Raw genomic sequence first — 14,109 nt, 5'->3', positions numbered from 1 at the left:
TTTGAGCACCTTTAATCTGAATTATTATGTGTTCTTGCTAAACTTACACTGTTACATCATTGTCAACTTGCTTAATGTGCTCAGAAATTAGCTTTTCTCTGGGCTTTGTTTTAAAGGATAACATGATATTGACCCACCTGAAGACAGGAGGCTGGTTATAGAAATTTGGTATTTGTTAACAAAATTGCTGAATGGGTAAAATAGATGAGCTTTGAAAAATAGGGGTTATGGTTAAAATGTTGGAAAGGCCTTAGAATTTTTTTTTTTTTAGACGGAGTTTCGCTCTTGTTACCCAGGGTGGAGTGCAATGGCGCGATCTCGGCTCACCGCAACCTCTGCCTCCTGGGTTCAGGCAATTCTCCTGCCTCAGCCTCCTGAGTAGCTGGGATGACAGGCACGCGCCACCATGCCCAGCTAATTTTTTGTATTTTTAGTAGAGATGGGGTTTCACCATGTTGACCAGGATGGTCTCGATCTCTTGACCTTGTGATCCACCCGCCTTGGCCTTCCAAAGTGCTGGGATTACAGGCGTGAGCCACCGTGACCGGCCGGGCCTTAGAATTTTAACAGCAGTTATTTGTGTATTTTCTTTCTAGGCGCATGCTATTATGATGCTAATCAGTCTATGTATGTGTTTGGAGGCTGTACCCAGAGCAGCTGCAATGCTGCTTTCAATGACCTCTGGAGACTTGACCTAAACAGCAAAGAGTGGATCCGACCTTTGGCTTCTGGTAAGAGATGAAATGCTGATCTTTGCCTCCTTACAAGGTAACTCCCTTGGTATGGAAACTCTACCTGATCTTTTTGGTGTTGGTCTCAGGTATAGGTAACTGGGACTCAGGTCCTAAGTTTAATCTGCAGTGTAAATGATAATAGTAATAAGCTTGTGTAAGTCTTTGTTTTTTGTTAAATTATAGTTATCATTAGTAATGGTGCCCTGCCAAAATTGCTGTACTGCTGTGTAAATTCATTTGCATGGTTTCCTCAAGTATACTCATACAGGTGTGATATATCATTTGGTATGAGGTTGAAGTGAGAACAGAAACACAGTCGTGAGAACACAGTTGACTGACAGAAGCTATTGTCCCAGGGCTAAGGTCTCTGAATATCTTTTGTTGTTGCCAGCTCAGGTATTTGGGTAGTGTATGGGACATGTCTCTGCTAGTTACTCTTAACAACCCAGGGGTGTGGGAAGATTCCACAGTAGGTACATTCCTGCCCAGTTCCACTATGCCAGAAATCTGGCAGAAAGAAACTAGATTCTTTTTTTTTTTTTGAGACAAAGTCTCGCTTTCTTGCTCAGGCTGGAGTGCGATGGTGTGATCTCAGCTCACTGAAACCTCGGCCTCCTGGGTTCAAGCAGTTCTCCTGCTTCAGCTTCCTGAGTAGCTGAGATTACAGGTGCCTGCCACCACACCTGGCTAATTTTTGTATTTTTAGTAGAGGGTTTCACCATTCTGGCCAGGCTGGTCTTGAGCTCCTGATCTCAGGTGATCTGCCCACCTCGGCTTCCCAAAGTGCTGGGATTACAGGCATGAGCCACCTCACCCAGCCCTATTTTCTTCGTTTTGACCTACCTCTCCTGGGGGAAAAATGAAAACAGTGGTTTTTGTACTCATTAGGAGGGCAGTTTGAAGAGGCATAGATTGGAGGGGGTTGGTGTGATAGAGAAGTCGAGTCCACTGAGTATAAAGTTTTCTGCTAGGTTTGTTGGGAAGCTTTTCCCAAACATTCTTCATTGGGCTTTTTAATATTAGGACTCATTCTTAGGACTAAGGACACTTGGGTTTCCCTTGGGCAAGTTCCTTATTTATTTAGGCCTTGCCTTACTACTTTGATTACCAGATAGGAGGCATCGTGGTATGTTAGGAAGGGCACTGGAGTAAGAGTGAGGGGACATGAGTTTCATCTCCTGGCATAGTCACCAATTCTCGGTGTAACTGTGAATACGTTACTGCACCTCTTTAGCAGAAATGTGAAGTAGGACTAAATGACTATTTTTAAATAGGCTGAGAAGGCTAGTTTATGTTTCCCTTTCTAGAACCAGTGAATGTCTAGGCCAGGGGCTTAAACCTATTTATGAGAAGAAGCTGCATTTTGCTTCCCTAAAGCTTAGGTTCCTGTTCCTTTTCCCTGCATTAGGCAAATATAGGAGGAGCCCACTGACTGGATGCCATGGGTGGAGCTGGACTTTGTGTAGATGAAGCTCTTTATTTAAATTATTGGCATTTGAAGGGTGGTGGTCCAGTCTGCAGGTGCCACTCCAGGAGGAGGAGCTATTATATCCCCTCCTCTTCCACTTCCTTTTGCAACCAATAAAGGCTGTTTGTGCCATTTAAAAAAAAAACAAAAACCACACACACACACACACACACGCGCACACACGCACACACGCACGCACTCTGGGCCCCCTGGCTCACACCTGTAATCCCAGCAGAGTTTGAGACCAGCATGGCCAACATTATGAAACCTTGTCTCTACTAAAAATACAAAAATTAGCCAGGCATCGTGATGGGTGTCTGTAATCCCAGCTACTTGAGAGGCTGAGGCAGGAAAATCACATGAAGCCAGGAGGTGGAGGTTGCACTTCAACCTGGGCGACAGAGCAGGACTCCATCTCAAAAAAAAAAAAACCCACAAAAGCTGTTGGAATAATAAAGAAAAGGTAATCATATAAAAATTTTGAAGGCTAGAACTATTTTAGGGCTGTGAGAATTTTGTACTTTGGAGGATCACCTTTTCTAGCCCTTTGTACCATATTGTACTTACTGCAAATTAATATTTGGAGTTACATCTTCTGTTTTGTTTTGTATTGTTTCTTTGAGACAGGATCTTGCTTTGTCACCCAGGCTGGAGTGCAATGGCACGGTTATGGCTTACTGCAGTCTCAACTGAGTTACAGATTCTAAAATGTAGAAGATCTCAGCATAAGCGTCCTGTTGCCACCATGCTTGGGATTTTGTACAGGTCTCATTTCAGAGGAGCTTTGATAGTTTCAGTCACAAAATACTATTACTGTCTTTATTTTGTAACCAAGCTTTATGCCTTTGATAATTTAGCATGGGTGGTGCTCTTTCTTGTGAAAATGGAGCTCTGGTTTTGGGACCTTCATAGCCTTTGCCAACTACTCTGCTTATTTCTCCCTGTAATGTGGATGTAAGACTTTTTTAAAAAAAATCATCACGTTTAAAGACTGCTTTGTAGCCAGATGAAGTGCCTAACGCCTATGATTCCAGCACTTTGGGAGGCCAAGGCAAGAGGATCCCTTGAGGCCAGGAGTTCGAGACCAGCCTGGGCTACATGGTGAGATCCCCATCTCTACAAAAATAAAAATAAAAAAGTTAATCAGGCATGGTGGTATGCATCTATAGTCCAAGATACTTGGAGGGTGAGGAAAAAGGGTTGCTTGAACCCACAGATACAAGCCTAGGGGAGAGTGAGACCGTGTCTCAAAAAAAAAAAAAGAAAAAAGAATATTCTTTGAAATTCCCAAAGCAGAAATGTTTGAGAAATAACTGTTTTAATTATTTACATTCTCTATGGAATATGAATTTTTACAAATAGAGCATTTGGGATATTCCCTTTGATAAAACATATAAGCTCCTTAATGTTTAAATTTTCTAACAAAAGTGTCTGAAAGAATCTAATTATTCTCTCACCCTAATCTGCAATTAGAGACTGGTTTTAGAAGGAGGAAAACCTGAGCTTTTTGAAATGCCTACTTATAATAAAAAACAATTGTTTAATGAAGAGTCCTGGCTGGAGCCGGGCGTGGTGGCTCACGCCTGTAATCCCAACACTTGGGAGTCTGAGGTGGGTGGATCACGAGGTCAGGAGTTTGAGACCAGCCTGACCAACATGGTGAAACCTCGTCTCTACTGAAAATACAAAAATTACCTGGGCGCAGTGGCATGTGCCTGTAATCCCAGCTACTCAGGAGGCTGAGGCAGGACGGAGGATCTCTTGAACCTGGGAGGCAGAGGTTACAGTGAGCTGAGATCATGCTATTGCATTCCAGCCTGAGTGACACAGCGAGACTCCGTCTCAAAAAAAAAAAAAACAGTCCTAGCTGGGCACAGTGTCTCACGCCTGTAATCCTAACACTTAGGAGGCTGAGACGGAAGGATCTCTTGAGGCCAGGAATTTGAGACCATCCTGGGTAACATGGTGAGATCCTGTCTCTACAAAACAGTTAAAAATTTAGCTGGGCATGTTGGCATGTGCCTGTAGTCCTGGCTACTTGGAAGGTTGAGGTGGGAGGATTGCTTGAGCCCAGGAGTTCAAGGCTGTACTGGGTGATGATTGCTCCACTTCACTCTAGCCTGAGCGAAAGAGGGAGACCCTGTTTCAAGAAATAAAAAATAGGCCAGGCTTGGTGGCTCATGCCTATAATCCTAGCGCTTTGGGGGGCTGAGCTGAGAGGTTCACTTGAGGCCAAGAGTTTCAGGCCAGCCTGGCTAATGTAATGAAACTCCATCTCTACTAAAAAGACAAAAAATTAGCTGGGCATGGTGGCATGCGCCTGTATCCTCAGCTACTCAGGAGGCCGAAGCATGAGAATCACTCAAGCCAGGCAGTCGGAGGTTGCAATGAGCCAAGATTGCGCCACCACACTCCAGCCTGGGTAACAGAGTGACACTGTCTCAAAATAAAATAATAAAATAGTCCTATGAGATTCTCATTTAGGCAGAAACCCCATGCAAGATGCCCTGAGACAGTGTTTCTGTATGCTATCGAGTCCCAATCAAAATCACTTCCTAACTGAAATGTCAGTAGCCTTTCTGAATAAAACATAATTGTTTATAAATCTTGGTGTACCTGACTCATTCATTTTGTGCATCCAGTTGGAGGGTGACTGAGGGGAGAGTGCTGTCAGTTGTGAGGTGGTCTTCTAACATTAGAGTATGTACAGGATGGTGATAATTGCTTTAACAGTGTTCAGTCTTCAAAAGTGTAGCTGTTGGAGAAGTAAGAGCATCAAGCAAGCAGTGAGACACTTTTGGTTGGGAGCAGAGTCCTGATAGAGAATACTGCTGCATTAGATGTCTTTTTACATGTGTATTTGGTTATGTGGCAAATGAGTCTAGAGCATTCTCCTATTGGTTGGTGTCTTAGTCAGCTCAGGGTGCCATAATAAGATACCATAGACTGGGTAGCTTAAACAACAGAAATTTATTTCTCACAGTTCTGGAGGCTGGAAATTCAAGATGGGAGTGTCCGCCTGGTTGGCTTCTAGTGAGGACTATCATCCAGCTCCTGGTTTGCAGACTGCTACCTTCTTAGTGTGTTCTCATGTCGCAGAGAGTGAGCTTTGGTGTCTCTTGTGCTTCTTATAAGGGGATTAATCTTATAATGAGGGCCTACCCTCATGACCTCATCTAAACCTAATTGTCTTCCAAAGGCTTTATCTCCACCATAGCATCACTTTGGCGGTTAGAGCTTCAACATACGGATTTGGTGGAGGACACAATTCCATCTATACCAGTTAGATTGGAATTAGTGTGATTTGCCAGTGAAATCTCGTCTTTAGTTTCTTTCAAAATGTTAGAAATGCTCCATCTGGAGGAAGAGTGATGTTGGTGGTAGGGTGGTGCTGTCAGTTGTGAGTGTAGGGATGACAGATCTTGCAGCTAGAAGAGACCCACAGCTAGCACTTCTCAGACATTTCCAGTGAGGCACCACCTCCTCCCGTTTACACCTGCTTTTGTGGCCCCTGCCCTCATGGAGCTTATATTGTAATGGGAAAGAAACAAAAAGCAAGTAAATTATAAATTATGAAGGAAACAAACAGAATGAAGTATAGAATAAGGGAAAAGCCCGCTCCTTGGCTTTTTTTTTTTTTTTTTTGAGGTAAGGTCTCACTCTGTCATCCAGGCTGGAGTGCAGTGGCACATTCGGCTCACTGTAGCCTCTACCTCCTGCCTTAGCCTTCTGAGTAGCTGGGACTACAAGTGTGCACCACCACGCCTGGCTAATGGATTTTGTGTTTTTTTTGTAGAGATGGGGTCTCACTATGTTGCCCAGGCTGTTAGGGGAGAGCTACTTTAAACAGGAGACTTTGTTTTAATTTGGCTAAGACCTAAAGAATGAGGAATGGAGGGAAGTGAGAATGGCCTGTGTGTGGTGCAGCAAAGAAGAGGACATGTTAGAGGAGCATGAAGCAGACCTTTGTGGATGTAGCCGAAGGAGCAAGGAAGAGAGCGGCACTGCAGAGCTGAGATAAAGACAGGAGCAAGCTTATTCACAGACTAAGGTGCGGACTCAGGACACTTTGAGGTTTAATGAGTAATCATCTGGATTACTTTTTTTTTTTTTAAAGAGACAATCTTGCTTCATTGCCAAAGCTGGAGGGCAGTGGCGCAATCATAATGCACTGACTGCAGCCTCAAACTCCTGCGCTCAAGTAATCCTCCTGCCTCAGCCTCCTGCATAGCTGGGGCCACAGGTGTGCCCCACCACATCGGGAAATTTTCTTTTCTTTTTTTTTTTTTGTGGAGCTAGGGTGTCACTATGTTGCCTGAGCTGGTCTTGAACTTCTGGCCTCAAATGATCCTCCTGCCTTGGCCTCCCAAAGTGCTGGGGTTACAGGCATGAGCCACTGCCCCTCCCTGCTTCAATTAACATTTTAAAGCACATTTTGCTTCTATTTAAGAAACGAAGAAAGGCAAGAAAGTAAACCAGACTAGATAGAAGGCCATTAATATTGACAAGACTCAGATGAGCATATATCAGTAAAAAACTGACAAGACTTTTTTTTTTTTTTTTTTTTTTGAGACAAGAGTCTCACTCTGTCATCCAGGCTGTAGTGCGGTGGTGCAATCTCAGCTCACCGCAGCCTCCATCTCCCAGGTTCAAGCAATTCTCGTGTCTCAGCCTCCCAAGTAGTTGGGATTACATACCCAGCTAATTTTTGTATTTTTAGTAGAGACAGGGTTTTACCATATTGGCCAGGCTGGTATGGAACCCCTGACCTCAAGTGATCCACCCGCCTTAGCCTCCCAAAGTGCTGGGACTACAGGCATGAGCCACCACGCCCGGCCAAGAATTCTTTTTTTTTTTTTTTTTTTCGTCCGGGGGCTTCTCCCGGTTTACCCAGGCTGGAGTGCAATGGCGCGATCTCGGCTCACCACAACCTCCGCCTCCTGGGTTCAGGCAATTCTCCTGCCTCAGCCTCCTGAGTAGCTGGGATTACAGGCACGCACCACCATGCCCAGCTAATGTTTTGTATTTTTAGTAGAGACAGGGTTTCACCATGTCAACCAGGATGGTCTCGATCTCTTGACCTCGTGATCCACCCACCTCGGCCTCCCAAAGTGCTGGGATTACAGGCTTGAGCCACCGCGCCCGGCAGAATTCTTAATAAATTAGATATAGGTGCGTGAGAAGGCCAGTCAAGGGTGACTTATGTTTCAGGTTTATACAGCTACGTAGATGATGGGGCCATTTGCTGAAGTGGAAAAAAAAATATTGGGGAGAGGTTTAGTTTTTGGTGCCTATTAAACATTTAAGTAGTGGTACCAACTAATTCATTGTTATGAGAGTTTGACTTTTTTTTTCCTTTTTTTTTTGAGACAGAGTTTTACTCTTGTTGCCCAGGTTGGAGTGCAGTGGCATGATCTCGGCTCACTGCAACCCCCTTCCTAGGTTCAAGCGATTCTCCTGCCTCAGCCTCCGAGTAGCTGGGATTACTGGCACCTGCCAGCACACCCTGCTAAGTTTGTGTATTTTTAGTAGAGATGGGGTTTTATCATGTTGGCCAGGCTGGTCTCAAACTTCTGACCTCAGGTGATCTATCCACCTCGGCCTGGGATTACGGGCATGAGCCACCACTGTGCCCTGCTGAGAGGGGCACAGAGGGCTTGACTCCCCTTAAATGACAGCATGGGCCAGACACAGTGGCCCACACCTGTAATCCCAGAACTTCGGGAGGCTGAGTGGGAGGATGGCTTGAGGCCAGGCCAGCCTGAGGTCAAGATGGCTTGAGTTTGAGGGCAGCCTAAGCAATATAGCAAGAACCCGTTTCTACAAAAATAAAAAATAAATGGCTCTGCAGTCCTTCTGTACAGTTAAATTCTTCTCTCATCCTTCACTCGTTCTTGTAGCTAATATTCATGGATTGCCTACCATGTGCCTGGTATTGGTCTATATACCAGGGACACATGAGTCAATAACTGATACTTCGGGAGGCTGAGTCTCATCCCTAAAGAGACCACATTCAAATGAAGGAAGATAACGAGATACCAGTTCGGTTGGGAGACCCCCCCAACCTAGGCAAGCTGAAGGTATTTGAGAAGCAGACACCCAGATAGCACAACAGAGTGGATCTATTCTGGGGACTGAGAGCCTGAGGGGCTGACAGCTCTCCAGACTGAAGGCCCCAGCAGAGATTCATCCACTTATTTATTTGCTCTTTTACAGGTGATTCTTATTAATACACAGGTATTCTACATATACACATAGCTCAGGAATATACCAGGTAGGCAGCTGTTACCTGCCTACCACTGATTACAAATGAAAAGTATCTTCCACAGGGAACCATGGGGGCCGGGTAAACTTAATGTTTCTCAGCAGGAAGACAGATATTAAAAATGACAAATACATAGCACAGTGTTAGAGGATGGACAGTGCTATTGAGAAACTACAGTATGGCTGGTAAGATTATAACTAGGGGGATCAGAGACAAGGCGACATTAGAACAAGGACTTGATGGGTACAAGGAGTGAGCCACGTGGGTATCTAAGGAACGAACGTTCCAAACAGAAAATAATCAGTGCAAAGACCCAGAGTTGGGAGAGTGCCTGGGATAGTCAAGGGGTATTGAGAAATGCACTGTGACTGGAGCAGAGTGCACAAGGAGAGGAGGTTGGTCAGATAATGAAAGGTCAGGTAATCACATATGTGGGGCTTGCTTTTTTTTTTTTTTTTTTTTTAAGACAGAGTCTCGCTCTGTCACCAGGCTGGAGTGCAGTGGCGCGATCTTGGTTCACTGCAACCCCCAACTCCCTGGCTCAAGTGATTCTCCTGCCTCAGCCTCCTGAGTAGCTGGGACTACAGGCACGTGCTACCACACCCCGATAATTTTTGTATTTTTGTTTTTTAGCAGAGTCAGGGTTTCATCATGTTGGTCGGAAAGGTCTCAATCTCTTGACCTTGTGATCCGCCCTCCTCAGCCTCCTAAAGTGCTGGGATTACAGGTGTGAGCCACTGTGCCTGGCCCAAGGGCTTTCTGGCTGTTGTAAGGACGTTGTCATATTCAGTGAGTAGAATGGCTAGTTGTTTAGGTTTCTGAGAAGAGGACAAGTATGGAAGAAGGGGGACCATTTAAAAGGTTGTAGCAATAATCTAGGCCAAAAATGATAGGCACTTGGAGTAAAGTATTTGCAAAAGGTGAGAACTGGGTGGATTTGATAGAGCCAAAGGGATTTGCTCATAGTTTGGATGTACAGTAGGAAAGAGAAAGAGAGCATTCAAGATGACTTTTCAGGTTTTTAGCCTGGGCATTTGAAAGGGTTGAGTTACCATTAACTGAGAGGAGGAAGACTGGGTGATCAAGGTTGGCAAGGGGTAGGAGAGATGGGAAATTCCACTTAAAACATACTGAGTTTGAGGTGATTATAGGACATCCAGGTGGAGATGTATGTATCCAAAGTTCAGGGGAGACACACAGGCTAGAGAGAGCCATGTAGGGCTCATTAGCATATTAGATAGTAATACAGTCTGGCCCTGTGTCCCCACCCAAATCTCACCTCAAATTATAATCCTCATAATCCCCATTTGTCAATGGCAGGACCAGGTAGAGGTAATTGGGTCATGGGGGCAGTGGCAGCAATCTTGGCTCACTGCACCCTCTGCCTCCCTGGCTCAACTGATTCTTATGCCTCAGCCTCCCAAGTAGCTGGGATTACAGGCCTGTGCCACCACACCTAGCTAGTTTTTGTATTTTCTTTAGTAGAGACAGTGTTTCTCTATGTTGGCCAGGCTGGCCTTGGCCTCCCAAAGTGCTGGGATTATAGGCATGAGCCACCACATCCAGCCAACAATACGTACTCTTGATCTGATGTGATGAGAATGGCATTATATGTCTATGGTTTTCTGTCTCAAAAACAACAAAAAAAAGAATGGTGTAAGGATTGAATCGGGGAGACTCCAGCATCTGGAGATTAGGGGACTTGAAAAGGAGCACCCAGTAAAGTAGGAGAACATCTGGAGAGTGTGGCATCTGGGAAGCCAGCATACGAGGAAAGTGTTTCCAGGAAAGGAGGAATTAATCAACTGTGTCGAATGCAGCAAAGAGGTCCAGTCATGTGAAGACTGAGAATTACCCTTAAATTAATAGAGCTTGTTAGGTGAGTGATAAGGATGGAAGCCTGTTTGTAATACATTTTAGAAAATGGGAGAACAGACCAGATATGGTGGCTTAGGCCTGTAATCCCAGCACTTTGGGAGACTGAGGGAGGCGGATCACAAGGTCAAGAGTTCAAGACCAGCCTGACCAACATGGTGAAACCCCATCTTTACTAAAAATACGAAAATTAGCCAGACATGGTGGTGCAGCTTGAACCCAGGAGGCAGAGGTTGCAGTGAATCGAGATCTAAAAGAATAATCATATCTTCCAAAATCACTGAGTAATCTTGCAGAAAAGCTAATTTACTTTCAGAAGTAGGGGCAGGAAAAAGTATTGGTCATATCAGATGTCAGTAGGAAGACCACAGGGTATCCTTAAAAGCTGGTAAGGGAGGAAGACCAGTGCTAGAACTGTCTAGAAATAGCTGTTCAGAAATAACTGTCTAGAGTATCATTGTTTGTCTTACAGTGTAAATGATACCTTAAAAGGGACACATATGGGGCTCTCAGTCCCATTAATGAAGCTTACTGTCTGTGTCTAGTGAAAAAGCTTAGTCTTAGGTTCTCTTCTGTCTTTCCCTGAGTCTGTGATAATATTACCAGGAAACGTCTAAAGGGAGTCTGGGACTGATGCCTGGTACCAGGTAGAACTAGAGCAGCTGACAGTAGAATCTATTCTAACAAAACCCAAAACAAAATGAAAAAGACAGTGGAGTCTATTCTGGGAAAAGATTTCCCAGGTCATCCTTTGGCTTAGGTCCCAAATGTTGATGCTAACATTGAAATAGCTGGATGTGGATTTTAAAAAATTATTTATTTAAAGACAGAGTTTCGCTCTTGTTGCTGAGACTGGAGTGCAATGGCATGATCTAAGCTCACTGCAACCTCTGCCTCCTGGGTTCAAGCGAATCTCCTGCCTTAACCTCCTGAATAACTAGGATTACAGGCGCACACCACCACACCCAGCTGATTTTTGTATTTTTAGTAGAGATGAGGTTTCACCATGTTTTTAGTAGAGATGGGGTTTTGACCTGTTGGCCAGGCTGGTCTCAAACTTCTGAGCCCAAGTGATTCACTCGCCTCGGCCTCCCAAAATGCTGAGATTACAGGCATGAGCCACCATGCCCAGCCTGGATATGGAATTTTTAAAAATAATGTATTAATAGTGGGAACAGGGAGGAGGAAAAAAAGGGAATAAAAAGAATAATGTATTAATATTCTTGTTGCCATTAGATTTTGCTTCTTAGCATTGTTTTGCATCCATGCACTTTGTACATATTTAAAATTGTAATATGCAAATGTGTTATGAGAATGCCAAATCTGTGCCAATGGGGAAGAAGTGGATGATTATTAACTGCTAAATATCAGACAGTATAACAATATAACACACATGCCTTTCAAATACACTCCAAGCATCTATTCTCTGTAAACAAGTGATCTCATTGTTTTGATATTTTCCTTATGAATGAGACAATCCAGTTGTACTCACAGATCTTTCCTTAATTACCAAATGTATTTATTACCAAAACATACTAATATCTGTCCTTGGCTATTTCTCCTCCATGTTGAAAATCCTGCATCCTTTAACTTGTCATTGGGTCAAACTCATAAGCCTTTTTTTCTTGAAACCCTCTAAAATAAAACTCTCTTATTTTATACAGAAGTCGGTAGTATCAGTGAAAATAAGCAGTGACTTTCCTTAGAATTCTCAGCTTTCAAATTTACATGCTATGATCCTGTCTGCCTACCATCTTGGCAAGCAGTTTCTGTTTACTCTTGGGTCCCACATGCAGTTAAACTCTCAAACCATCTAGCATTGTTTCTCTTTATTCTCAGGTGTCCATGTAATCTCCTCCTAACAGTACCTCATGTTTTATTACCACAATAAATTTCATTTTCCTTATGTATCTCCAGTACTATATAGATTAACTTTATGTCTTAAATGTAGTTGTAAAAGGCTAATCCTAAATGGGAGAGGAACACCAGATACTATCCCTGTGTCATTTCTAACTTCTGCTTCCCAGGAATTGACCCTCTTGGTTTCAAGGACACTCAGTAGTGCCATGGACAAACTCATGGCTCATGCTCAATGTTTGGCTGTTTAGTTTCTATGTAATTAGGATCAGGCCAGTGTCTCAAGCTTTCCATTGTTTGTGACTGTGAGGAGATAATTGTAAAGAGACCAGTGTGCCGTTCCTAGGTGGGTAAGAGCTGTGATGGGTCATTTATTGACTTACTTATAAATATCATCTTGAATTCTGAGAGACTCCTTTCCCCTTATTTATTTATTTATTTTGAGATGGAGTCTCACCCTGTCGCCTAGGCTGGAGTGCAGTGAGGCGATCTTGGCCCACTGCAACCTCTGACTCCCAGGTTCAAGGGATTTTCCTGCCTCAGCCTCCCGAGTAGCTGGGATTACAAGCACGTACCACCACGCCCAACTAATTTTTTGTATTTTTAGTAGAGACAGGTTTTGCCATGTTTGTCAGGCTGGTCTCAAACTCCTGACCTCAGGTGATCCACCGCCTCAGCCTCCCAAAGTGCTTGGATTACAGGCATGAGCCACCACACCTGGCCTCCTTTGTTGTTTTAAAACTCAGAAGCTATTTCTCATTCTTCCCCGGGGAGATGAACTCTTGAACTATGGCTTTTTATTTTTTATTTTTCCTTTTCTGTTTTTGGGTAAGAGATAGGGTCTAGTTTGTTTGCCTGAGTGGAGTACAGTGGCATGATCATAGCTCACTGCAGCCTCTTATTCCAGGGCTGAAGCGATCCTCCTGCTTCAGCCTCCCAAATAGCTAGGACTGCAGGCATGCACCACCATGTCCAGCTATTTTATTATCTGTAGAGACAGGATCTCACTATATTGCCCAGACTGGTTTTGAACTCCTAGCCTCAAGTGATCCCCCGGCCTTGGCCTCCCAAAGTGCTGGGATTACAGACATGAGCGATCCTATGCTTTAATTGACACTACTTTTCAAATAAATTGTGCCTCTTACAATTTCCTCTTTTCTATAGTTCTCTCTAGAAGTGATTATGGGTTGTGAGTTTCATATTTGATTTGTTGGCTTTTATGATGTGTCCCTTATTTGTCTTATCTCCCATCTTAGTAACCTTTCTGAAATCCCACTGCCAAACCTCAAAATGTTTCTTGCTATTTGATTTACATATGTGAGTTACAGGGTGGTTGCATTTTATGTGATAAATTGGTTCTTAAAGACCTCACAATGAATTTTAATTCAATAATGGATTGCTGGTATTTCAGTTTACTTGCTAAAGTAGTTGATGGTGCCATGTGACACCAATACAACATGGTTTGCAGTTAATTACCAGCTTTTACCTTAGCTATTCTTTTTTTAAAAACAATATTAAGACATAATTTGTATGGGGGGGAACATATATTACTTATAGTAAAATGAACAAATCTTAAGGGCACAACTCACACACACACACACAGTAGTTAGGGATCATTGAGCTGAGATCATACCACTACACTCCAGCCTGGGCAACAGAGCTAGATGCCGACACACACACACACACACACACACACACAGTAGCTAGGGATCATTGAGCTGAAATCATACCATTGCACTCCAGCCTGGGCAACAGAGCTAGATGCCGACACACACACACACACACACACACACACACTCACACACTAGTTAGGGATCATTGAGCCGAGATCATATCACTACACTCCAGCCTGGGCAACAGAGCTAGATGCCGACACACACACACACACACACACACACACACACACACAC

At 43.8% G+C, this 14,109-nt stretch overlaps 1 protein-coding gene across 1 annotated transcript in view; it reads left to right on the top strand.

Moving 5' to 3' along the window:
* The window catches only part of FBXO42 (F-box protein 42), a 97,498-nt gene that overhangs the window by 54,110 nt on the left and 29,279 nt on the right, over positions 1-14,109 (top strand). The window contains exon 4 of the mRNA XM_032300535.1: positions 597-731. Within this exon, the coding sequence (XP_032156426.1) occupies positions 597-731 (135 nt within the window). The remainder of the gene's footprint in view (positions 1-596; positions 732-14,109) is intronic.

This window comes from Sapajus apella, unplaced genomic scaffold (genome assembly GCF_009761245.1).
Source record: "Sapajus apella isolate SASKATOON/1434 unplaced genomic scaffold, GSC_monkey_1.0 scaffold43, whole genome shotgun sequence".
Classification (NCBI taxonomy): domain Eukaryota; kingdom Metazoa; phylum Chordata; class Mammalia; order Primates; family Cebidae; genus Sapajus; species Sapajus apella.
The sequence above is the reverse complement of the archived record's forward strand: the minus strand, read 5'-3'. Positions and strand labels throughout refer to the sequence as shown.